Below are 25,322 nucleotides of genomic sequence, written 5' to 3'. Positions count from 1 at the left end.
TTTCTTTCTTTATTTGGTTTTTTGAGGGAGGGTCTCACTATAGCCCAGGCTGACCTGGAATTCACTATGTACACTCTCAGGGTGGCCTTGAACTCAAGGCAATCCTCCTACCTCTGCCTCCCTAGTGCTGGGATTAAAGGCATGTGCCACCATGCCTGGCTCTGATAAACTCATTTCACTCATCAAGATGAACTAGAATAAGTCATTTCTTTTCCCTGTTTTTTTTTTTTTTTTTTTTGCTTGTGCTTATGTGTGTGGTGTGGTGTATTTGTTCCATGGTATTGTCCCATGCACTAGCCTACAGTGGCTACAGCAGACATTGGGTGTGCCCCGCTCCATCACGCTTCTCCCATACTTATTTGAGCTGGAGTCGCTTGTTGATACTGGAGCTTTGCTGTTTTGAACGAGACCCAGATGTTTTCTGCTCTCTGCTGCCCTTTACTGGACTTGGGTTACAGGCACACGTGGCCAAGCCCAGCTGTACAAGACATGCAGATATGTGCACCACCTTGTGCATCTGGATTATGTGGGTCCTGAGGAATCAAACCTGGGTCCTTTGGCCTTTCAGGCAAGCACCTTAATCACTAATCATCATTCCGCCCTATTTATTTATAATTTTTACTTATTTTATTTATTTATTTTTTTAGAGGGACAGAGAGAGACAGAGAATTGGCACTTCAGGGCCTGAACCACTGACATTGAACTTGACACTTGCACCACCTAGTGGGCATACGCAACCTTGCGCTTGCCTCACCTTTGTGCATCTGCCTTATGTGGGATCTGGAGAGTCAAACATGGGTCCTTAGGCTTTGCAGGCAAGCACTTTAACCACTGAGCCATCTCTCCAGCCCTACTTATTATTTTTTTTATGGTACTGAGATAAACCCTTTATTTATGCTTCTCCATTTTGTTTAAAATAACAACCACCACCTTAGTATAACTGACAGCCCTTCCCCCTCATCCTTGCTTGGGTTGGGAGGTGGTTAATGGGGAAATGGCCCTCAGGAGTGGAGCTGACCATAAGAGCCCTTCAAGGAGGTAATGGATCCCAAGTCCTGGCTTGGGGCAGGGGCACCTGTAGTATAGAATCAAACTCTGGGCAGTTTTGGCCCCTGGGACCCTCATGCTTATCAGGAAGTGCACTGAACACCTGAGCCATCTCTCCAGCCCTCTTTGTGCTTGTCAGACTCTTGACTGAGTCATTGCTGGGCTGTTGGTGCTGTCCCACTTTGGCAGCAGCTGTTCATTTTGCATCTCCCCAGAAACAGCAGCTGCCTACCTCCTACCTGTGAAGGAATGCTCGCATGATGAAGGCTCCTGGCCACCCTTTTGCCCTTGCTTTTCCTGTCTCCTGCCCCACCTAGGTGCTTCTGAGTGCATCCATACACACGTGGTATGATGTGGCAGGCCCCTCCTCTACAGAACCATGGATAGCAACAGTCCTTTAGACAGCAGGAGACAATAAACTGGGTATGACCAGGTGTGGTGATGCTCGCCCTTAATCCCAGCACTGTGGAGGCTGAGGTATGAGAATCACCATGAGTTCTAGGACAGTCTGATACTACATAGTGAATTCAGCATCAGTTTGGGCTACAGTGAGACCCTACCTCAAAAAAAAAAAGTAAGAAAGAAGGGGAAAAATAGATATGGGGCATATACCTATAGCCCCAGCAGTTGGGAGGTGAAGGCAGAGGATCCAAAGTTTAAGTTATCCTCAGCTACATAACAAGTTCAAGCCCGTCCTGGGCTATATGACAGCCTCTCTTAAAAATAAATACATAGTGCCATTAATAGCCAGTACTCCTTCTTTGTAAGTGTGTGTGAGACACCCACCTCCACTCTCCTCCTCCCAGCTTTAGGTCATGAGACTAGGCTGGGTAGGAACACAGAGGAGAGTGGAATTCCCCTCCCCACATGCCTCCTGACCCTTAATAGTCAAGGCCATGTATGTTGGTACAAGCAGAGGTTCAAGAGCCCTGTTAAGTCCTTAGTTCCTATGGTACAGGTGCCCCTGCCCCAAGCCAGGACTTGGGATCCATTGCCTCCCTGAAGGGCTCTTATGGTCAGCCCCACTCCTGAGGGCCATTTCCCCACTAACCACACCCCCAACCCAAGCAAGGATGAGGGGGAAGGGCTGTCAGTTATACTAAGGTGGTGGTGGTTGTTTTAAAGAAAATGGAGAAGCATAAATAAAGGGTTTATCTCAGTACCATAAAAATAAATAAATAGGGCTGGAGAGATGGCTCAGTGGTTAAAGTGCTTGCCTGCAAAGCCTAAGGACTCATGTTCGACTCTCCAGATCCCACATAAGGCAGATGCACAAAGGTGAGGCAAGCGCAAGGTTGCACATGCCCACTAGGTGGCGCTAGTGTCGAGTTCGATGTCAACAGTTCAGGCCCTGAAGTGCCAATTCTCTCTCTCTTGTCTCTCTCTGTCCAAAAAAAATAAAATAAGTAAAAATTAAAAATAAGTAAATAGGGCGGAATGATGGCTTAGTGATTAAGGTGCTTGCCTGAAAGGCCAAAGGACCCAGGTTTGATTCCTCAGGACCCACATAATCCAGATGCACAAGGTGGTGCATGTGACTGGATATCTTTTGCAGTGGTTAAGGTCCTGACATGCTCATTCTCTCTATCTGCCTCTCTCTCTCTCTCAAATAAATAAAAATAAATAAATAAATAAATATGGCTGAAGAGATGGCTTAGCAGTTAAGGCTTGCCTGCAAAACCTAACAACCCAAGTTCGATTCCCTAGTACCCACATAAAGCCAGATGCAAAGTGGTGCAAGAATCTGGAGTTCCTTTGCAGAAGCTACAGGCCTTGGCATGCCCATTCTCTCTGTCTGTCTTTCTCTGTCTCTGTCTTCTCTCTACTTGCAAATAAATTAATAAATAAAAATATTTACGCTGTCCATGGTGGCACATGCTGTTAGTCCCAGCACTCAGGAGGCAGAGGTAGGAGGATCGCTGTGAGTATGAGGCCACCCTGAGACTACAGAGTGAATTCCAGGAGTCAGCCTGTGCTAGAGAAAGACCCAACCTTGAAAAACCAATATAGATATAAACAGAGCTTCCCATTTCACACCGTGTTCCATATCACAAAGCTCTGGGCCTGTCCCAGTCCTCCTTTATCAAGCAATGGCCTGAGCAAGGAGAAATGAGGCCCAGCTTGTCTACCTCAGGGCAGGCAGGCTCCAGGGACTGCTCACCCTGTTTAAAACAAGCTGGGTGCCCTTGAACCTGCCCACAGCCTGTAATTTAGTTCTACATACCCACCAAGCAGAGCTTGAGTCTGCATACCCACAAGGCAGAGCTCAACAGCCGTGGATATACACTTGTTTCCCTGTGTGTCCGTACACACGTGTATGCATTTGTCCTTACACTCAGCTGATGGAGTGTTAAACTTGCCTGCAAGACACTTTCCCAGTTGGGCACGGTTCGTGCATGTCTTTAGTCCCAGCACTCGGGAGGCTGAGATAGGAGGATTATTGTGTGTTCAAGGCCAGCTTGGGCTACAGAATGAGCTCCAGGTCAGCCTGGGCTACAGTGAGACTCTGCCTAGAAAAGGAAAAAAAAAAAAAAACAAACAAGACACTTTCCCAGAATGCATCCTCACTGCATCCTGTAACCTATTCAAGGCAACTCTTCAAAGTCACCGTCACAGCACAAAACTAACTCCACCTAAATTCCCAGAGTCACGGCGGGACCTGGGCTGCCTTGCAAGCTCAGAGTCACGGTCCCAAGCAGTGGGTAGGTAAGAGCTGATTAAGATGTGTTCTGGGTGATGGAGAGATGGCTTAGCAATTAAGGCGCTTGCCTACAAAACCAACGGACCCAGGTTCAATTCCCCAGGATCCACATAAGCCAGATGCACAAGGTGGAGCACGCATCTGGAGTTTGTTTGCAGTAGCTAGAGACCCTGGAGTATCCCTTCTCTCTATGTATTTGTCTCTTTCTCTCTCAACTAAAATAAAAGAATTTAAGGGCTGGAGGGATGGTTTGGCAGTTAAGGTGCCAGCCTGTGAAGCCAAAGGACCCAGGTTTGATTCCCCAGGACCCACATAAGCCAGATGCACAAGGTGGTACATGATCTGGAGTTTGTTTGCAGTGGCTGGAGGTTCTGCTGTGTCTATTCTCTTTTTCTCTCTCTTTCTCTCAAATCAATGAAGAAAATTTAAAAAAAAAATTTTAAAAGATGTGTTCTGGCTTTCTTCCTCAAGATCTGGGACTGATCCCACTCTCCTTCACCCATAGCCCCGCTCCACGCAGCCTCTATCTGACTCCTGCTTGTGGGTCTTTCACTGAGTCCCCCCAGCTCCCAGCCCCTCTATGCAGCCTCCTCTTAATCCTCCCCAGTGCCCAGGACCCCTCCATCTAGCCTCTCCTGGAGTTCTCCCGACTCCCCTCTATGTGTCCTCCCCTTAGTCCTCCAACAACTCTCGTGCCCTTCCACCTAGCATCCGATGAAGCCTCCCTATTTCCCCTCCATGCGAATGCTCCTCAGTCACTCCCAGGCCCCCTCTGTGCAAATTCACCTCAATCCTCCTCCTTCCAGGCCGCCCCCAGTCCCCAGCCCCCTTCCTGAACTATTCCTAGTCACTGTCTGAATGTGCCCCTCCTCTGCTGGCTAGCACTGGCTGGGCCTCCCGTCACTTTTGCTGCACCTCTGGATTGATCTGCAAACACAGGCGCATTGGCATCTCTTCCCCTTAGGCTGTGAGCTCCAAGCACAGGACGTTGCCTCGTTCTCCCGCAAGCATCCACGGTCTGGCCTTAAGCTACACATTACGAGGTTTGCTTTGCGCCTGATTAACTGCTGACTAACTGACAACAGGCTTCGTCGCTGGAGACTCCAGCACGTGTCACTATCTGCATTTGGCCCCTGATGGTCGTTCTTTCTTACTGGTGTGTACCACTGGGTTAAGCAGTAGGCATTCTGTTTACTTCAAAAGTTGGAAGAAATCCAGTCTTTAGTTCTGAAGTGAAGTGGTGCATCTTCAGAGAGCTGAGGGCAGATGTAATTATATTAAGGGCCTCTTGGTTTGGGCACAGAGCTCCTAAGCGAAATAAACACTGCCTGCTTTTAACAACATGACATCACCAGTCATGCCGTGTTTTCTGAAATACACCTGCAAGCATTTAGCTCATGGGCAGCCTGGCGCCCAGCTTTCTGGGCTTTCGCCCAAAGTCTCCAGCAAGTGCCCATTCTGCAATTTTTCTAAAGTGAGACTATTATCTAAGACCTATTATATAAATTGTCAACACTTTTTGTTTGTTTTTTTGTTTGTTTGTTCTTGGAGACATGTGGCTCGGGCTGCCTTCAAACTCACTATGTAGCTAAGGATGTCTGAGCTTCCTGCCTTGACCTCCTGAGCGCTGGGGTGACAGACACACACAGGGCTGAGCCCAGGTCTTCCTGCATGCTAGACAAGTCCTCTACCAACTGAGCCACATCAGCAGCCCAAACAGCCAGCTCATTTCAGGAAACAAAGACAGGAAACCTTTCCTTCTCCAGACAGGATGTCTAGTACAGCTTCCCTCTGGCCGCGCACCTGGTTTCCAGAACCCCGGGAGCAGGGAGCCACAGACTATTGGGAACACTGCAAACCGTAAAGCCCTAGATGCCCAAGGGGTGAGCCCAAAGGGAAAGAGCCACAGGTTTTGCCATCCAAGCTTCATGCATAGAGGGCAGGGCAGGTGGGAACCTCTGAGCTCACAGTGCCATCTGCCATTGCCATGGCCACTGACCCCATACACTGTCCAAGGGGCACTAGACGTCAGCCAGACCCTGGCCTGGCCCAGCTCTGCACCTCCTGTCCTTTGGGACAATTCAGCCAATATCTCAGAGCCTTGAGGTTCCTACCTATAAAACAACCGGCCATGCTCCATGGTCACAAAGGACCACCCGCCATGGACGGATAAGGGTGAGTTCCATGATGGTGAGTCTCGTCCCTTAATCTCACCTTGAGGGCTGCAGTTTTCCGCTGCTCAGCTAAGAGCAGGTTGACCTCCTCTCTGGCCAGAGCCACCTCTGGTGGCTCCACAGACTCGCCCTCCTCCCCTTCGGTGTCCCCTTCTCTGTCCTCCTTCTCTGATTCGCCGTCACCGCCCGTGTGCACATGGTGATGTGTCTTCTCCCGCTCCCAGCTGCAGACAGGACAGTCAGAGGCCTCAGGGACAAGCCATACCCAGGCTGGGGCACCCTTGGCCCCTCACATAAGAGCTGGGTGTGGTGACGCACACCTTTAATCCCAGTACTGGGGAGGCAGAGGTAGGAGAATCACCTAGAGTTTGAGGCCACCCTGAGACTACATAGTGAATTCCAGGTCAGCCTGGGCTAGAGTGAGACCCTACCTCAGGGGAAAGAAATAAAAAGAAGGAGGAGGAGGAGGAAAAAAGAAAAGGAAGGAAGGGAGAGAGAGGGGCAGGAACAGGTTTGAAGGAAAACATGGGGAGAACTGAAAGCAGAAGGGGAAGGGGAAGGAACTGGTTTAACAGTGCTGTCTAATGTCACCTCTGCATGGATGACATGTGTCTCAGTTTCTTTAGTTGGAGGTGACACCTGCTGGCCCAGGGCAGCGATTCCTAGTGTCCTATTCATCTCCAGATGCCCTGGTGTGGACAATGGCTCATGGTTCCTGTGTGTGGTCCCCGTACCCTCACTCAGAAGGGCTGCACCCCAAGGAAGCATGCAGTAAGAGAGGAGGCAGTGCCTGGAGGTGTGAGCCTCCAGCAAACCCACTCTGCTCTGAGCTCAATGTCTCCTTCCTTGCTGACCATGGGGCTGGCTCTGGCCCCCAGCTGTGAGAGGCCCAAAGCATCTAGAAGCTTCTCTCAGTAGCCCAACTTTGCCACGGTGGGGGGAGGGGTGGCAGAAGAGCAGGGGAGGAATAGAGACCCACCTTGGCTGAAGTGCTCCTTGGGGACCTACAGACAGTAGCAGCAGAAGGGGCTCCCAGCAGTGACCCCCTCTGCTCCTCATGAATGGCCTGTATATCAGGTGTAGGGGCTGGATGGTGTCCACTGGGAGCACTCACTCGGCGACGGTCAGCAGGTGGCGGGACATGTCCACATGCAGCTCAGTGCTGGCGTTCTCGAGCTCCACCAGGCTGCGCCGCATCGCCATCTGCTCCCGGAAGGCTCCAATGAGCTGCGCTCGGATCTTGTTCATCTGCCGGTGGCTGTCCTCCTCTGCATCGTGGGGGGCAATGGGCACTGCAAGAGGGAAGAGAGCCGCTGCCCCGGGAGCACTGCCAGACACTTGAGGGTAGAACTCCCCCCCAAATAATGTCAGGCTGTGGAGGAGTCTCCGAGGTATGTGTGGATGGATGGATGGTGGGTGGGTGGATAGATGAATGGATGGAAGGAAGGATAGAGAGATGAATGATGAGTAGGCGGATGGGTAGATAGATGGATGGTGCATAGATGGGCCCAGGGATGGTGTTTACATGTATGTATGGATGGATATGTGACTGAGTAGATGGATGGATAGATGAACAAGTGCAAGAATGAACAGGGAGATGGGTGTGTGGATGGATGCATGGTAGATGAGTGGCCAGGTGGGTTTGGGGATGAATAAAGGATGGTGTGTGGATGAATGGATGGATGGGTGGATGAGTGGATAGGTGTAGGGGAGGATGGGTGGATGGATGAAGGATGGGTGATGGGTGCATGGAGGGATGGATGGATGAGTGGATAGATGTATAGGAGGTTGTGTGGATGAGTGGATAGATAAAAGATGGATGATGGGGGCTGGAGAGATGGCTTAGTGGTTAAGTGCTTGCCTCTGAAGCCTAAGGATCTCTGCTCGAGGCTTAATTCCCCAGGACCCATGTAAATCAGATGCACAAGGTGGTGCATGCCCCTGGAGTTTGTTTGCAGTGGCTGGAGGCCCTGGAGCACCCATTCTCTATCTATCTGCCTCTTTATCTCTCTGTCTGTTCCCCTCAAATAAATAAATAAAATTTAGTATATATATATATATATATATATATATATATATATATACATAAAATATATGTATATATATATATACATAAAATATATGTATATACACACATATATTTTAAAAAAAAAGATGGAGCTGGGCGTGGTGGCATACGCCTTTAATCCCAGCACTCAGGAGGCAGAAGTAGGAGGATCACCATGAGTTTGAGGCTACCTTGAGATTACATAGTGAATTCCAGGTCAGCCTGAGCTAGACTGAGACCCTACCTTGAAAAACCAAAAACAAAAACAAAAGAAAAAGATGGGTGATGGGAGGCCGAGCGTGGTGGTGCACGCCTTTAATCCCAGCACTCGGGAGGCAGAGGTAGAAGGATTGTCAAGAGTTCGAGGCCACCCTGAGACTACATAGTGAATTCCAGGTCAGCCTGAGCCAGAGTGAGACCCTACCTCAAAAAAAAAAAAAAAATGGGTTATGGGTGTGTGGATGGATGGGTAAGTGGATTGATCTATGGGAGGATGGGTAGATGAGTGGATGGATAAAGGATGGATGGATGGATGGACGAGTAGCTAAATGATTGTATATAAATAGATCACTAGATAGTGTTGAGGCATGTGGATAGATGGGTAGATGGACAGATGAGCATGTGGGTGGGTGGGTGGAGGGATGGATGGATGGATGGGAGGACAAGTGGATGAGGGCTGAGAGGACAGGTCGGTGGATAGATGGATGGGGTAGATGTCATAGCCAGCCTCCTTGAACACATGGGTGCTGTTCTGTTTGGAAGGCCTGGAGGAGCGGACTGCTTGGCCTATGTTAAGTTCCAGTGAGTGCTGCTCCATGGGTCTCCCAAGGACACACGTTAAGACACACGCCCAAGTTCAAGTCAATCCTTTACACACTTAACTTTATATTGAGGAGTGGAAATGATTTCAACTTGCATCTCTGCTTCCTAAAGCGGTGGAGCCTGTTCCCATATCCGTTGCCACTAGGAATTCTTCTGTGAATTGCTATTCACTGTCTTAACCTTTGAGCTTTGTTTTTGTTTTGTTTTGTTTTAAATTTTTTTTATTTATTTTTATTTGAGACAGAGAGAGAGAGAGAAAGAGAGAGAGAGAGAGAACATGGGCACCCCAGGGCCTCCAACCACTGCAAAAGAACTCCAGATGCGTGTACTACCTTGTACACCTGGCTTACCGGAGACCTGGAGAATTGAATGTGGGTCCTTAGGTTTCACAGGCAAATGCCTTAATGACTAAACCATATCTCCAGCCCTCTTTTTTTTTTTTTTCAAGGTAGGGTCTCACTCTAGCTCAGGCTGACCTGGAATTCACTATGTAGTCTCAGGGTAGCCTAGAACTCAGTGATCCCAAATGCCGGGATTAAAGGCATGTGCCAACCATGCCAGGCCAAATACAAATATTAAGAAAAAAAGAAAAAGCAAAAAAGGAGCTGGGCATGATGGCGCATGCCTTTAATCCTGGCACTCAGGAGGCAGAGGTAGTAGGATCACGGTGAGTTCAAGGCCACCCTGAGACTACATAGTGAATTTCAGGTCAGCCTGGGCTAGTGTGAGACCCTACCTTGAAAAACCAAAAAAAAGGGGGGTACTGGAGAGATTGCTTAGTGGTTAAGGCCTGTGAAGCCTAGGGATGCTAGTTTGACTCTCCAGATCCCATATAAGCCAGACACACAAAGGTGAGGCAAGTACAAGGTCACACATGTCCACTAGGTGGTGCAAGTGTCCTGAATTCAATTTCAGTGGCTGAGGCCCTGGCATGCCTCTCTCTTAAAAAAAAAAAAAGCAAGATGCAGGAGTTGTAGTATAAGTAAATATTTTCATGTACAGTTTTAAATAATCTATATTCTAAATTATTGTCTCACAAGTGGCGCAATAAAAAAGCAAGATTCCCAAATTGAAAAAAAAAAAAAAAGGAATGGACCTAACAGATATATACAGGACATTTCATCCAAAGGCTGCAGAATATACATTCTTTTCAGCAGCACATGGAACATTCTCTAAAACAGACCATCTATTAGGACACAAAGCAAATCTTAACAAATTCAGGAAAATTGAAATAACTCCTTGCATTCTATCTGACCCAATGGAATTAAACTACAAATCAGTATCAAGAAAGGCTATAGAGCATACACAAAATCGTGGAAACTAAACAATACACTACTAAATGATGAATGGGTCAATGAAGAAATCAAGAAGAAAATCAAAAAATTTATAGAGTCAAATGATAATGAGAACACAACATATCAAAATCTCTGGGACACAATGAAGGCAGTTCTAAGAGGTAAATTTATAGCCTTAAGTGCCTATATTAAGAAATTAGAGGGCTGGAGAGATGGCTTAGCGGTTAAGCGCTTGCCTGTGAAGCCTAAGGACCCCGGTTTGAGGCTCGGTTCTCCAGGTCCCACGTTAGCCAGATGCACAAGGGGGCGCACGCGTCTGGAGTTCGTTTGCAGAGGCTGGAAGCCCTGGCGCGCCCATTCTCTCTCTCTCCCTCTATCTGTCTTTCTCTCTGTGTCTGTCGCTCTCAAATAAATAAATAAATAAATGAAATTAAAAAAAAAAAAAGAAATTAGAAAGATCGCAAGTAAATGACCTAATGCTTCACCTTAAAGCCTTGTAAAAAGAACAAGGCAAACCAAAAATCAGTAGGCAGGAAGAAATAATAAAGATTAGGGCAGAAATTAATGAAATAGAAACAAACAAAAAAAAATCCAAAGAATTAATGAAACAAAGAGTTGGTTCTTTGAAAGGATAAACAAGATTGATAAACCCTTAGCAAATCTGACCAAAAGAAAGAGAGAAGAGACACAAATCAATAAAATCAGAGATGAACAAGGTAACATCACAACAGATTCCAGAGAAATTCAAAAAATCATAGGGACATACTATAAAAGCATATACTCCACAAAGTATGAAAATCTGAAAGAAATGGATGATTTCCTTGATCTATATGACCTACCTAAATTAAATCAAAATGAGATTAATCACTTAAATCGACCTATAACAAACATGGAGATCCGAACAGTTATCAATAATCTCCCAACTAAAAAAAGCCCAGGCCCGGATGGATTCACTGCTGAATTTTACCAGACTTTTAAGGAAGAGCTAACACCATTGCTTCTTAAGCTTTTCCAGGAAATAGAAAAAGAAGGAATTCTACCAAACTCCTTCTATGAGGCCAGCATCACCCTGATACCAAAACCAGGCAAAGATAGAACAAAAAAAGAAAATTACAGACCAATCTCCCTCATGAACATAGATGCAAAAATTCTCAACAAAATATTGGCAAACAGAATACAAGAGTATATCAAAAAGATCATTCACCCTGACCAAGTAGGCTTCATCCCAGAGATGCAGGGATGGTTCAACATATGCAAATCTATAAATGTAATACATTACATAAACGGGTTGAAGGACAAAAATCACATGATCATCTCATTAGATGCAGAGAAAGCATTTGACAAAATCCAATATCCCTTCATGATAAAAGTCCTACAGAGACTGGGAATAGAAGGAATATATCTCAATATAATAAAGGCTATTTATGACAAGCCTATAGCCAACATATTACTAAATGGGGAAAAACTGGAAGCTTTCCCACTAAAATCAGGAACAAGGCAAGGGTGTCCACTGTCCCCACTTTTATTTAACATAGTTTTGGAAGTCTTAGCCATAGCAATAAGGCAAAAGACACACATAAAAGGGATACAAATTGGAAAGGAAGAGATCAAGTTATCATTATTTGCACATGACATGATTCTATACATAAAGGACCCTAAAAACTCTACTAGCAAACTGTTAGAGCTGGTCAAAACCTACAGCCATGTAGCAGGATACAAAATAAAAACACAGAAATCAGTAGCCTTCATATATGCTAACAACAAACACACAGAGGATGAAATCTGAGAATCACTCCCATTCACAATTGCATCCAAATAAATAAATAAATAAATAAAGTAACTTGGAATAAACCTAACCAAGGAAGTAAAGAATCTCTACAATGAGAACTTTAAAACACTCAAGCGAGAAATTGCAGAAGACACTAGAAAGTGGAGAAACATCCCCTGTTACTGGATTGGAAGAATCAATATTGTTAAAATGGCAATCTTACCAAAAGCAATCTACACATTTAATGCAATCCCTATCAAAATTCCAAAGGCATTCTTCATGGAAATAGAAAAAACAATTCAAAAATTCATTTGGAATCACAAAAAACCTTGAATATCTAAAATAATACTGAGCAACAAAAATAAGGCTGGTGGTATCACCATACCTGATTCTAACCTATACTACAGAGCTATAGTAACAAAAACAGCGTGGTACTGGCACAAAAACAGACATGTAGATCAGTGGAACAGAATAGAGGACCCAGATGTAAGCCCAAGTAGCTATAGCCACCTGATATTCGATAAAAATGCCCAAAATACTCATTGGAGAAAAGACAGCCTCTTCAGCAAATGGTGTTGGGAAAAGTGGATATATATCTGCAGAAGGATGAAAATAGATTCTTCTCTCTCGCCATGCACAAGAAGTAAGTCCAAATGGATTAAAGATCTTAACATCAGACCTGAAACTCTGAAACTGCTAGAGGAAAAAGTAGGGGAAACCCTCCAACATATTGGTCTTGGCAAAGACTTTCTGAATACAACCCCAATTGCTCAGGCAATAAAACCACAGAGTAATCACTGGGACCTCATGAAATTACAAAGATTTTGCACAGCAAAGGACACAGTGAAAAAAGCAAAGAGGCAACCTACAGAATGGGAAAAAATCTTTGCCAGCTATATATCTGATAGAGGATTAATATCTAGGATATACAAAGAACTCAAAAAGTTAAATAATAAGGAATCAAACAAGCCAATCAAAAAATGGGCTATGGAGCTAAATAGAGCATTCTCAGAGGAAGAAATACGAATGGCATATAAGCATCTAAAAAAATGTTCTACGTCGCTAGTCATCAGGGAAATGCAGATTAAAACTACATAGAGATTCCATCTCACTCCTGTCAGATTGGCCACCATCATGAAAACAAATGATCATAAATGTTGGCAGGGATGTGGAAAAAGAGGAACCCTTCTACACTGCTGGTGGGAATGCAATCTGGTCCAGCCATTGTGGAAATCAGTGTGGAGGTTCCTAAAACAGCTAAAGATTGATCTACCATATGACCCAGCTATAGCACTCCTGGGCATATATCCTAAGGACTCATCTCATTTCCTTAGAAGTATGTGCTCAACCATGTTTATTGCTGCTCAATTTATAATAGCTGGGAAATGGAACCAGCCTAGATGTCCCTCAACTGATGAGTGGATAATGAAGATGTGGCACATTTATACAATGGAGTTCTACTCAGCGGTAAAGAAAAATGAAGTTATGAAATTTGCAGAAAAATGGATGGACCTGGAAAGGATTATACTAAGTAAGGTAACCCAGGCCCAGAAAGCCAAACGCCACATGTTCTCTCTCATATGTGGATCCTAGCTACAGATGACTGGGCTTCTGCGTGAGAATGAAAATACTTAGTAGCAGAGGCCAGTAAGTTAAAAAGGAGACATAAAGGGAAGAGAAAGGAAGGGAAGAGGGTACTTAATAGGTTGATATTGTATATATGTAAGTACAATGATTGTTATGGGGAGGTAATATGATGGAGAATGGAATTTCAAAGGAGAAAGTGGGGGGGGGAAGGGAGAGAATTAACACGGGATTTTTTTATAATCATGGAAAGTGCTAATAAAAATTAAAAAAAGAAAGAAAGAAAGAGAGAGCCAGGTGTGGTGGTCCACGTCTTTCATCCCATCACTTGGGAGACAGAAGTAGGAGGATCACCATGAGTTCCAGGCCACCCTGAGATTAAATAGTGAATTCCAGGTCAGCATGGGCTAGAGTAAGACTCTACCTCAAAAACAATAAAAAAAAAAAAAAAAAGGAAAAAGAAAAAGAAAGAAATAAGAAAGAGGGCTGGGCTGGAGAGATGGCGTAACAGTTAAGTGCTTGCCTGTGAAGCCTAAGGACCCCGGTTCGAGGCTAGATTCCCCAGGACCCACGTTAGCCAGATGCACAAGGGGGTGCACGCGTCTGGAGTTTGTTTGCAGTGGCTGGAGGCCCTGGCGCGCCCATTCTCTCTCTCTCTCTCTATCTGCCTCTTTCTCTCTGTGTCACTCTCAAATAAATAAATAAAAATCTTAAAAAAAAAAGAGGGCTGGAGACATGGAGAGGGCCTGCAAAGCCTAAAGACCCAGGTTCTATTCTCCAGGTCCCATGTAAGCCAGATGCACATGGTGGCGCATGCATCTGGAGTTCATTTGCATTGTCTAGAGGCCCTTGTGTGCCCCTTCTCTCTCTGTGTGTCCCTAATAAATAAATTTTAAAAATCTTTTTTTTTTTTTTTTTTTTTTTAATAATCCAGTCCCCACACCATGTATGCAGGAAACTGAACATGAGTCAGGAATCCCAAGGAGGCAGTAACCGGGTGAGTACCATGGCCCACACTGGGCCATCAGGAGAGTCTCTGGATTCAGATGCTCTGAGAGTTCAAGGCCAGGCTCTCAGGTGCTGCGATGGGCCCATGGGGCCTGAACATTGAGCTCAGGGCCCTAGACAAGGTGAGCAGGAGGCACAGGCCGCACTCAACACTACCTTGTACATCCAGGATACCAGGCTCATTTTTCTTCTTATCTTGCTTCTCGATTTTTGACTTGAGGTGCTCTATCTCCCTGCGCAGATCAGAGATGACGTCTGTGTACTGCGCAATGTGGTAGGAGACGTTCAGCAGGTTGCGCTTGACCTGGTGGAGAGGACACGTGGCCAAGGTCAGATGTGGTGGTGCCAGTGGGAGCTGTCTCTTGAGGGCCAGGCTTGAGAGACGATGCTGAATGGTGTAAACATCAATCAATGCTATTCAGTCTCAAAAGGGAAGGACAGAGCTGGGGAGCTGGCTTGATCCTCAGTGGGTCAGGTGCTTTCACAAGCATAAGGAGCTGAGATCAGATCCTGAGTACTCGCGTAAAATGCCAGGCATGGAGGTCAGCACCTGTAATCCAAGTGCTGGGGAGGCAGAGCCAGGGATACCCTGGGGCTCACTCACTAGCTAGTCCAGCCAAATTGGTGAGCTCTAGGTTCAGCGAGAGACCCTGTCTCAAAGAATAAAGTGGAGAAGGCTGGGTGGATGGCTTAAGGACCCAGGTTCGACTCCCCAGAACCCATGTAAGCCAGACACACAAGATGACATGTGCACACAAGGTGGTACATGCGTCTGGAGCTCTATTGCAGTGGCTAGAGCCCCTGGCACACCAATTATTTGTCTGGCTTTCTCAAACTCATTAAAAAAAAGAAAGAAAAAGAAAAGAAGAAGAAGAAAGAAGAATAAAGTGGCAAGCAACTGACGAGAGCCACCAGAGTCAGCCTCTTGTCTCCACATACACCCGTACACATACATGTGCTCACATACACCTGCACAGGTGTACACACATGCACACACAACATTCACACATAATAAGGAAGCTTTAAAAAAACCTTCCTACCAGGGCTGGAGAGATGGCTTAGCAGTCAAGGTGCTTGCCTGCAAAGCCAAAGGACCCAGCTTCGATTCCCCAGGACCCATGTAAGCCAGATGCCCAAGGTGGTATGTGTGCCTGGACTGAAGTTCATTTGCAGTGGCCGAAGGCCCTGGCATGCCCATTCTCTCCCCACCCCTCTTTCTACTTCTCTCTTGGATAAATAAAGTAAATAAACAAAAATTAAAAACAAAAAAACTTAGCCAGGCATAGTGGCACATGCCTTTGATCCCAGCCCTCCTGAGGCAGAGGTAGGAGGATTGCTGCAAGTTCAAGGCCACCCTGAGACTACATAGTGAACTCCAAGTCAACCTGAGCTAGAATGATACCCTACCTTGAGAAAAAAAAAAAAAATCTCCCCACCATACATCTGTGTGTCTAGAAGGTTAATGGTTTGTGCATTGTATATATATCTGTATATATAGATAACATCAAGCTATATAGCTGTTGTTTTGCTTTTGAAATCCTTTGTAGTCAGCTGGCTTTTCACTAACAATCCTCCTGCCTCAGCCTCAGTGCTGGGATTACAGATGTGCCACCAAGTTTTTTTGTTTTGAGGGATTTTTTGTTTGTTTACAATGCTAGGGACGGAACACATGCTAGGCAGACATTCTACACTTGAGCTACATCTCCAGTCTTTTTCTTACCTTTTATTTTGAGACAGGGTCTCACTAAATTGCCCAAGCTAGCCTTGAGCTCACTCTGTAGCCCATGCCATCCTTGAACTCTGGATGCTCCTACCTCAGCCTCCTGAATATCCGGGATGACAGGCCTGTGTCTTCCACATCTGGCTGAGTTTCAGAGCGAGTTTCAGGCTGGGTTACAAAGAGAGATCCAGGCCTGCCTAGGACCTAAGACCCTGTCTCAAGCAAATAAACAAATGACAAAGGGGAGGCTAGAGTAACACAGCCATGAGCCAGTAAGTTGAGGGGATGAATGAGGGAGGGAGTAGATGATGAGAGGGAGAAAGAAAATGAAGCTGGGCATGGTGGTGCACACCTTTAATCCCAGCACTTGGGAGGATCAACAAGAGTTCAAAGCCACCCTGAAACTACATAGTGAATTCCAGGACAGCCTGAACTAGAGTGAAACCCTACCTCAAAAATCAAACAAGCAAAAATAAAAGTTGAATGAATGGATGGATTGGTGAATGAATGAAGAAAGGAATACATGAATGAGGGAGTAAATACATGAGGAAATGAATGAGTGAGGAAGACAGCAAATAAATGAAGATGGGAATAAATGAATGAGGGAATAATAGAATGAGGGAGAGAGTGAATGAATAAATGAGAACAGGAGGGAAGGAATGAATGAAGGAAGGAGAGAATGAGTGAATGGGCAAGGGCACAAATGAAGAAGTGAGTAATGAGGGAATGAATGAATAGGGAAAGGAGAGAATGAAAAGGGAGGAGGATCCATGTAAACCAGCTGACAGAAAGCTGGAAGAAGCCATTCTGCATGCAGTTCAATGGTAGAGAGAGAAATCACCAGTGAAGATACTCAACAGAGGACACTGCAAGCCTTGTATTTTGCCAGTCAGGCCAAATGAGCCAACAGGTGCAATAGTGGCACATCTGTTATGAGGGAAACCAACTGCCCTCTAATTTGACGGGAGATCTGATCCATGGGAGGGAATACATCCCTGATGCTGAAAACCTACAACAGGGGTCATCAGGAGCACTTATGGTGTAATGTCTGCTGCTGTCTGGCTAAATGTACATTCCATGCTTATCAAACTGCCCAGTAAGCACTTCTCTTAATGTTCATACCCATACTCTCACTTTTGGTGAGAGAAGCTTCTCTTTTTAGATGGCAGTGACCTTGGGATGACTCATAAGGCACCATGGTGCTGAGAAGAAGTGACAGAGGAGTGCTCAGCACTGAAATATCTCTATCACACTTTCCAAGGCTCAGGGTCCATTGTGGAAGAGGTGGCAGAAAGAATGTAAGAGCCAAAGGAAGGGTAGGACTCCTTACAATGTGCACCTCCGGACATAAAATGGGCTGGATATCCATGACCTCACAGTGCCTGACACTACCTACACAAGACCATCATAACAGGAGGAAAAGATGATGACATCAAAATAAAAGAGAGACTAATTAAAAGGGGGAGGGGATATGATGGAGAGTAGAGATTCAAAGGGGAAAGTTGGGGGAGGGAGGGAATTACCATGGGATATTGTTTACAACTATGGAAGTTGTCAATTAAAAATAAAATTTTAAAAAAAGAACAGGAGAGAAAGGAAGAGGGGAGGATACTTAAAAGGTTGATATTGTATATATGTAATTACAATGATTGTAATGGGGAGGTAATATGATGGAGAATGGAATTTCAAATGGGAAAGTGTGGGGGTGGGGAGGGAGGGAATTACCATGGGATATATTTTATAATCATGGAAAATGTTAATAAAAATTAAAAAAAAAAAAAAAGAACAGGGAGGAGGAGCCGGGCATGGTGGTGCACGCCTTTAATCCCAACACTTGGGAGGCAGAGGTAGGAGAATAGCTGTGATTTCAAGGTTACATAGTGAATGCCAGGTCAGCCTGGGCTAGAGTGAGACCCTATCTCAAAAAAAAAAAAAAAAAAAACTAAAAAAATTTTTAAAAGGCGGGGAGGGAGGAGGAATATGTGAGTGAATTAATGAAGGAGTGAAGGAACGAATGGGCAAGGGCAAATGAGCAAAGCTTACCCGCGTCTTGATATTCTTGGCTCTGTAGGCGTACAGCAGCGTGGTCCGCGACTCCTCAAAACTGGTGCTGGCTGGGCTGATGTGGGCGATCATCACTGTACGGCTGTTCCCTCCCAGGGCATCCTGTTTAGTGGGAACCCCCAAGATGGGGTGGATAGGAGCCATATGTCCTTACCTGCCCAGTGGTGCCAACCCTTCCCCAGTACCACCAGAATCCTGGAAGGGCAACTGATAACAGAGAAGGACCAGGGGCCAGTGGCTGGGGAGGACAACTTCAGGAGGAAAGTCCACCCTCTGACCGTCACTCTGTAAGAACTGACTGGACCAAGAAGGCAGCTATAGAGGAGCATTTGCTTACTGCTTCGTATGCTCAGCTTGTGCCCCGCATCGCTGTATGACAAAGGGGCTGCACTTGTCTCAGAATAAAAAGTTTTCTTGGGGTGGAGAGATGGCTCAGCAGTTAAGGCACTTGCCTATGAAGCCCAATGACCCAGGTTTGATTCCCCAGTACACACATAAACCAAATGCACAAAGGAGCACATGCATCTGGAGTTGGTTGGCAATGGCTAGAGGCCCTGGTGTGCCCATTCTCTATTTATATCTGCCTCTGTCTTTCTTTCTTAAATAAATAAATAAATAAATTTGGGGGGTTAAGGTAGGGTCACGGTGATCCTCCTACCTCTGCCTCCTGAGTGCTGAGACTAAAGGCATGCGCCCCCACTCCTCGCGAGAAAACTTTTTTTTAAATATTTTTTTTATTGACAACTTCCATGACTGTAAACAATATCCCATGGTAATTCCTTCCCTCTCCCCAGCTTCCCCTTTGAAACTCCACTGTCCATCATATCCCCTTCCCCTCTCAATCAGTCTCTCTTTTATTTTGAGTTTGAGGCCACCCTGAGACTACATAGTGAATTCCAGGTCAGCCTGAGCTAGAGTGAGACCTTACCTCAAAAAACAAAAACAAACAACAACAACAAAAAAATATATATAGGGGTTGGAGAGATGGCTTAGCAGTTAAGCACTTGCTTGTGAAGCCTAAGGACCCCCAGTTCGAGACTCGATTCCCCATTACCCACATAAACCAGATGCATAAAATGGTGCATGTAATCTGGAGTTCGTTTGCGGTGGCTGGAGGCCATGGTGTGTCCACTCTTTCTCTCTTTCACTCTCAAATAAATAAATAAACAAAATTTTATTTAAAAAAATAGGAGCCATGTATGATGGCGCATTCCTTTAATCCCAGCATTCTGGAGGCAGAGGTAGGAGAATCACCATGAGTTCGAGGCCACCCTTAGACTCCATAGTGAATTCCAGATCAGCCTGGACTAGAGTGAGACCCTACCTCAAAAAAAAAAAAAAAAAAAAAAGGTTTCGCACATTTGAGCCCTGCACGTTGGAACGGGCAGCCTCGGGGGCGCGTGGGGAGGTAGTGAGCGCCCTGTCCCTAAACCACATGAGCGCACTCAGAGGGGCGAGTGGGGGGCAGGCACCGCGCTGCCTTCAGAGACCCCTGGAAGGGCTCTGAGGCTCGGCTCTGGGCCTCCATCGTGGCGGGCTCCATGGGCTGCCGCGGCCCCGCCGCTCCCGCCGCCACCCACCGCCACCCACCTTCAGCAGGCGCGTGAGCTTGCTGTCGCGGAAGTTCACGAAGTGCGCGCGGCCGCCCTTCTCGCTGAGAGCGTTGATGCAGTTGCCCAGCGCCAGCAGCGAGCGGTTGATGTGAGCGCCCTCCTTCATCCTCTGGCCGCGGTTCTGGGTCTGTGCAAGGAGAGCGGCCGGCGTCACCTCCCAGTACCCTCCCCGCGTTTGCCCGGAGGTGAGTGCAGCCCAGAGGCGCGGAATGGCCCTGATGCGGAGAGGTCGTGAGCCCCCGGCTCTGGAGATCCTCGGCACGCCGCTTGTAGCGGGCCGTGGCACTGGCTGACGTGAGGATCGCGGGGATGTCCGTGCAGACAACCCTGTTCATAGTGAAAGCACAAGCGTGGGAAAGGATGGCTTAGCGGTTAAGGCACTTGCCTGCAAAGCCAAAGGACCCTGGTTCGATTCCCCAGGACCAATGTAAGCCAGCTGCACAAGGTGGCTCATGCATCTGGAGACTGGAGGCCCTGGTGCACCTATTCTCTCTCTTTCTCTCTCTCTACCTCTTTCTCTATCTAAATAAAAATTAACCAAAAAAAAAAAAATGCCCACAAGCGTGCCAGGCGTGGTGGCGCACGCCTTTAATCCCAGCACTCGGAAGACTGCAGTAGGAGGACCACTGTGAGTTTGAGGCCAACCTGAGACTACATAGTGAATTCTAGGTAGCAGGGACTACAGTGAGACCCTTCCTCAAACCAAGCAAGCAACACACACACACACACACACACACACACACACACACACACACGAGTAGAGTTCCCCTGGGAAATGCCTCCCCACACCTCTGAGAATTTACTTATAGGTCCCACGTGCCAGCCAGCACGGCCTCCGCTCTTCCCAGGGCCACCCAACTTACTGCCTCAGATCTGGGTTCTTGGGAGTCATCTGCCACCCTGTATGCTCTGACAGAACACAAGCTCCAGGAGGCCACACCTGTCATGTGTGGGCTGAGTGTTCCCACAGCCCAGACAACTGAAGTCACCTGGGTATAGCAAGTGTTCAATCGTGGACCTGAAAGACCTGGCAAACACACCCTAAATGCAGACCTCCCTTGGAAACTATCTTCCAATGTTGATCCATCTTTTCAGATTTTCTGGTGCTGGGGATGCAACAGGTCTCTGTGCAAGCTAAGCAGGAGCTCTACCACTGAGCCACGCCCCAGCCCCTCACTGGGGGATTCTAGGCAGGAGCTCTACCACTGAGCCACACCCCAGCCCCTCACTGGGGGATTCTAGGCAGGAGCTCTACCACTGAGCCACACCCCAGCTCCTCACTGGGGGGGGGATTCTAGGCAGGTGCTCTACCACTGAGCCACACCCCAGCCCCTCACTGGGGGATTCTAGGCAGGAGCTCTACCACTGAGCCACGCCCTCAGCCCCTCACTGGGGGATTCTAGGCAGGAGCTCTACCACTGAGCCACGCCCCCAGCCCCTCACTGGGGGATTCTAGGCAGGTGCTCTACCACTGAGCCACGCCCTCAGCCCCTCACTGGGGGATTCTAGGCAGGAGCTCTACCACTGAGCCACGCCCCCAACCCCTCCCTAGAGGATTCTAGGCAGGAGCTCTAACACTGAGCACGCCCCCAGCCCCTCACTGGGGGATTCTAGGCAGGAGCTCTATCACTGAGCCAAGCCCCCAGCCCCTCACTGGGGGATTCTAGGCAGGAGTTCTACCACCGAGCCACGCCCCCAGCCCCTCACTGGGGGATTCTAGGTAGGTGCTGTACCATGAAGTTACATCTTCATCCATTGGCTCTTTGAGACAGGGCTTCCTGTGTAAACCAGGCTGACCTGGAATTTACCATCCTTCCTGCCTCAGCCTCTCTAGTGCTGGGATTACGAGCCCATCCTGCGCATCTGTTCTCTTTACATTTGGTCTGAGTGCACTGGGAGCCTGGCCTGAGAATTGCTGGCACTTTTTCGTGCAGACAAACCTCCAAGCCTGTCTTCCTGCCTGCTTCACAGAGCTAAGGGGAGGATTTCACAGTACAGTACAGAGAGGCCCACAGAGCAGCCCCGCAGGTCAGTAGGGGGCGCTCGCTGCTGCTTTCAGTAAGCAGAGCCAGTGCTGAGCCGGACTCCAGTACCACCAGCCTCTGAGTCAGGGGCAGCCACTCTTGTGTCAGGCTGTATCCTAGGGTTAGGGGCTTTCTCAGACGCCTGTGCTCCAGAACAAATTTTATTGTGGAGCTGGGTGCCCATGCTTGAAATCCCTCTGGAGGGCTGGAGAAATGGCTTAGCGGTTAAGTGCTTGCCTGTGACGCCTAAGGACTCCGGTTTGAGGCTTGATTCCCCAGGACCCACGTTAGCCATATGCACAAGGCAGCACACACATCTGGAGTTCATTTGCAGTGGCTGGAGGCCCTGGCGCACCCATTCTCTCTCTCTCTCTCTCTCTCTCTCTCTCTCTGCCTCTTTCTGTCTCTGTCTGTCGCTCTCAAATAAATAAATAAAAATGAAAATATTAAAAAATAAAATCCTCGGGAGCCTAAAGCAAGAAGAAATGCAAGTTGAAGGCCAGCCTGGAAGCCTGGACAACTCAGTAAATTCTAGGCTAACTTTCCTGAGCTATGAAGCAAAACCCCATATCAAAAACAAGCAGGGCTAAAGAGATTGCTCACTGGTTATAGGGCATTCACTAGTAAAGCCTGATGGCCTGGGTTTGATTCCCCATACCCACATAAAGCCAGATGCACAAAGTGGTGCATGCATCTGGAGTTTGTTTGCAGTGGTAGGAGGCCCTTGGCATGTCTCTCTCTTTCTCTTTCTTTCCCTCTCCCTCTGCTTGCAAATAAATAAATTAAAAAAAAAAAAACTATTGTGAGTGGTTTACAGTGTGGAAATAACAGTGTGGGAGGGCCAAGCAGACCACAGAAATAGCACTTAGGAAGCTCGGGCAGGATAATCACTGTGAATTCCAGGTCAGCCTAGGTTAGAGCAAGACCCTACCTTGAAAACCAAAAAAGTTATAAAACAACAAATAAATAAAGTGGAGAGGGCCAGAGAAATGGGTCAGTAGTTCAAGGTGTTTACTTGTAAAGCCTGACAGCCCAGGATTCATGTAAAGCCACACGTATAAAAGTGGTACATGCCTCTGGAGTTCACTTGCAGTAGCAAGAGGCCCTGGCATACTCATTCTTTCTCCCTCTTTCTCTGCCTCATATAAATAAATAAAATATTAAAAAATGAAGTGGAGGGGTGAAGAGATTGCTCAGTGGCTAAGGTGTTTGCCTGCAAAGCCTAATGACCCAGGTTCAATCCCCCAGTACCCATGTAAAGCCAGATGCACAAAGTGGCACATACATCTGGAGTTCATTTGCAACAGCTGGAGGCCCTGGTGTGCCCATTCTCTCTGTCTCTCTTCTCTCTCTTTCTGCTGGCAAATAAATAAGTTTTAAAAAATAAATTGGAGAGGAAAACACTTAACATTGACCTCTGATCTCCATGTGCATGCACACTCACACACACATACCCACACACATAGAGACACATATACACGTACACTACACATTTACACATATAAGGATGAAACCAGAAGTTGTTCTCTGGCCTCCACATGCAAGCATGTATGTGTCCACAATTTTTTTTAAGGACACTGAAATGGCATTCACCTTTAATGACAGCCCTCAGGAGGCAGAGGTAGGATAATCTGTGAGTTCGAGACCATCCTGAGACAACATAGTGAATTCCAGGTCAGCCTGGGCTAGAACAAGACCCTACCTCAAACAAAACAAAACAAAACAAAACAAAACAAAACAAAACAAAAAAAAAAAAAAACGGCTGGAGGGGTGGCTTAGCGGTTAAGGTGCTTACCTGCAAAGCCAAAGGACCCAGGTTCGATTCCCCAGGACCCATGTAAGCCAGATGCACGAGGTGGTGCATGCATCTGGAGTTCGTTTGCAGTGACTGGAGGTCCTGGCGTGCTCATTCTCTGTCTCTCTGTCTGTCTCTCTCTCTCTCTCTCTCTCTCTCTCTCTCTCTCTCTCTCTTCCTGTGTCTTAAATACATTAAAAGAAAAAGGAAGCTTGCCAGGTGTGGTGGTGCTTGCCTTTAATCCCAGCACTCAGAGACAGAGGTAGGAAGAGCACTGTGAGTTCGAAGCCACCCTGAGACTACATCGTGAATTCCAGGCCAGCCTGGGCTAGAGTGAGACCCTACCTGGAAAAAGCGAAAACAAGAAACAAAGACATAAACTCAATCCGCGGGGCAGCATGCAGGGAGCCAAGGTCCCAGTGATTAGTGAAGCAAGGGTCTCTCCAAGCTGAGGAGGGGTAAGTGGCACCTCGAAAGGGGTCTGCCACAGTCACTGTGCGCCGGCCACACAGGAAGCGCGCCCCCACCCACCTTCTGCATACGCAGTGGATGAAAGACCCCATCAGAGAAAACTGGCAGAATCCGTCCCCCCCCCCCACACACACACACACTTAGCCTGGGCCTCTTCTGGGCCCAGCGCTGTTCCAGGTGCTGACAAGGCCCGGCAAGGTCACGCTCAGACTGACATCTAATGATGCCTGAAGGGAGGCATCTCGAGGGCCTGGGACCTGGGATGCGCGCTCCGAGCCTGCCAGGTCCACCATGAAGAGTCTCCCGAGCCGCACTGCCTCGGCCAGGGCGGCGCCGCGGCTTCGCTGGTGCACCGTGACCTGCAACACGGCGTGCGAGCGGGATGACGTCTTGTTGGCAGCCGTGGGCTCCTGGGTGCGCTGCCTGTTGCCTTTGATGAGAAGCTGCATGATCTGAGAGAGGGAGAAGCAGGCAGAAAGTCACAGACCCAGGCTCGAGAGACAGCTTAGCCATGAAGGTGCTTGCCTGCAAAGGACCCAGGCAATTGCATATGGTGGCACGTGTATCTGCAGCTAGTTCACAGTGGCTGGAGGCCCCAGTGCACCCATTTTCTATTTATCTGCCTCTCTCTCTCTCTCTCAAATAACTTAATTAATTAAATTTAAATAAAAGAAAATCAGCCAGGTGTGGTGGTGCATGCCTTTAATCCTAGCACTCGGGAGGCAGAGGTAGGAGGATCGCCATGAGTTTGAGGCCATCCTGAGACCACATAGTGAATTCCAGGTCAGCCTGAGCTAAAGTGAGACTCTTCCTTGAAAAACCAAAAAGCCAAAAGAAAAAAAGAAGACGAAGAGAAAGACAGGAAAATAGTGGAGGCCCAGGCCACATGTACATTCTAGAAACATTCAGGAAAGGGAAGGAGGGGTGGCCTCAGGGATTGGCCTCTTATGGCAGCAATTTCTGGTTTGTAATATGAAAGGATTAATTAATTAAATCAATTAACAGAGAACAAATTGTGGATCCCTAATATGCACTAACTCTTTCCCCCTCTATCCACAGCAGACATCACCAATGGATTACCCACCTCTTCTCCAGAGCAGTCCTACACTTTGCAAATGGAGCAAACCCTGTTGTCCATGCGAGCAGTTACAGAACTCAGGATGGCAAGCCTCTGCTGAGCGCAACATGT

The 25,322-nt window shown here is 47.2% G+C and overlaps 1 protein-coding gene across 1 annotated transcript in view; it reads right to left on the bottom strand.

The window, feature by feature from the left end:
* Nucleotides 1-25,322, bottom strand: part of LOC123458781 (kinesin-like protein KIF19) — a 92,333-nt gene that overhangs the window by 26,842 nt on the left and 40,169 nt on the right. The window contains exons 7-12 of the mRNA XM_045144137.1: nt 24,391-24,585; nt 19,821-19,970; nt 18,210-18,332; nt 14,603-14,750; nt 7,037-7,214; nt 5,963-6,146 (exon numbers count right to left, since the gene is read on the bottom strand). Coding sequence (XP_045000072.1) covers nt 5,963-6,146; nt 7,037-7,214; nt 14,603-14,750; nt 18,210-18,332; nt 19,821-19,970; nt 24,391-24,585 — 978 coding nt within the window. The remainder of the gene's footprint in view (nt 1-5,962; nt 6,147-7,036; nt 7,215-14,602; nt 14,751-18,209; nt 18,333-19,820; nt 19,971-24,390; nt 24,586-25,322) is intronic.

The sequence above is a fragment of the Jaculus jaculus genome, chromosome 2, assembly GCF_020740685.1.
Source record: "Jaculus jaculus isolate mJacJac1 chromosome 2, mJacJac1.mat.Y.cur, whole genome shotgun sequence".
Taxonomy (NCBI): domain Eukaryota; kingdom Metazoa; phylum Chordata; class Mammalia; order Rodentia; family Dipodidae; genus Jaculus; species Jaculus jaculus.
The sequence above is the reverse complement of the archived record's forward strand: the minus strand, read 5'-3'. Positions and strand labels throughout refer to the sequence as shown.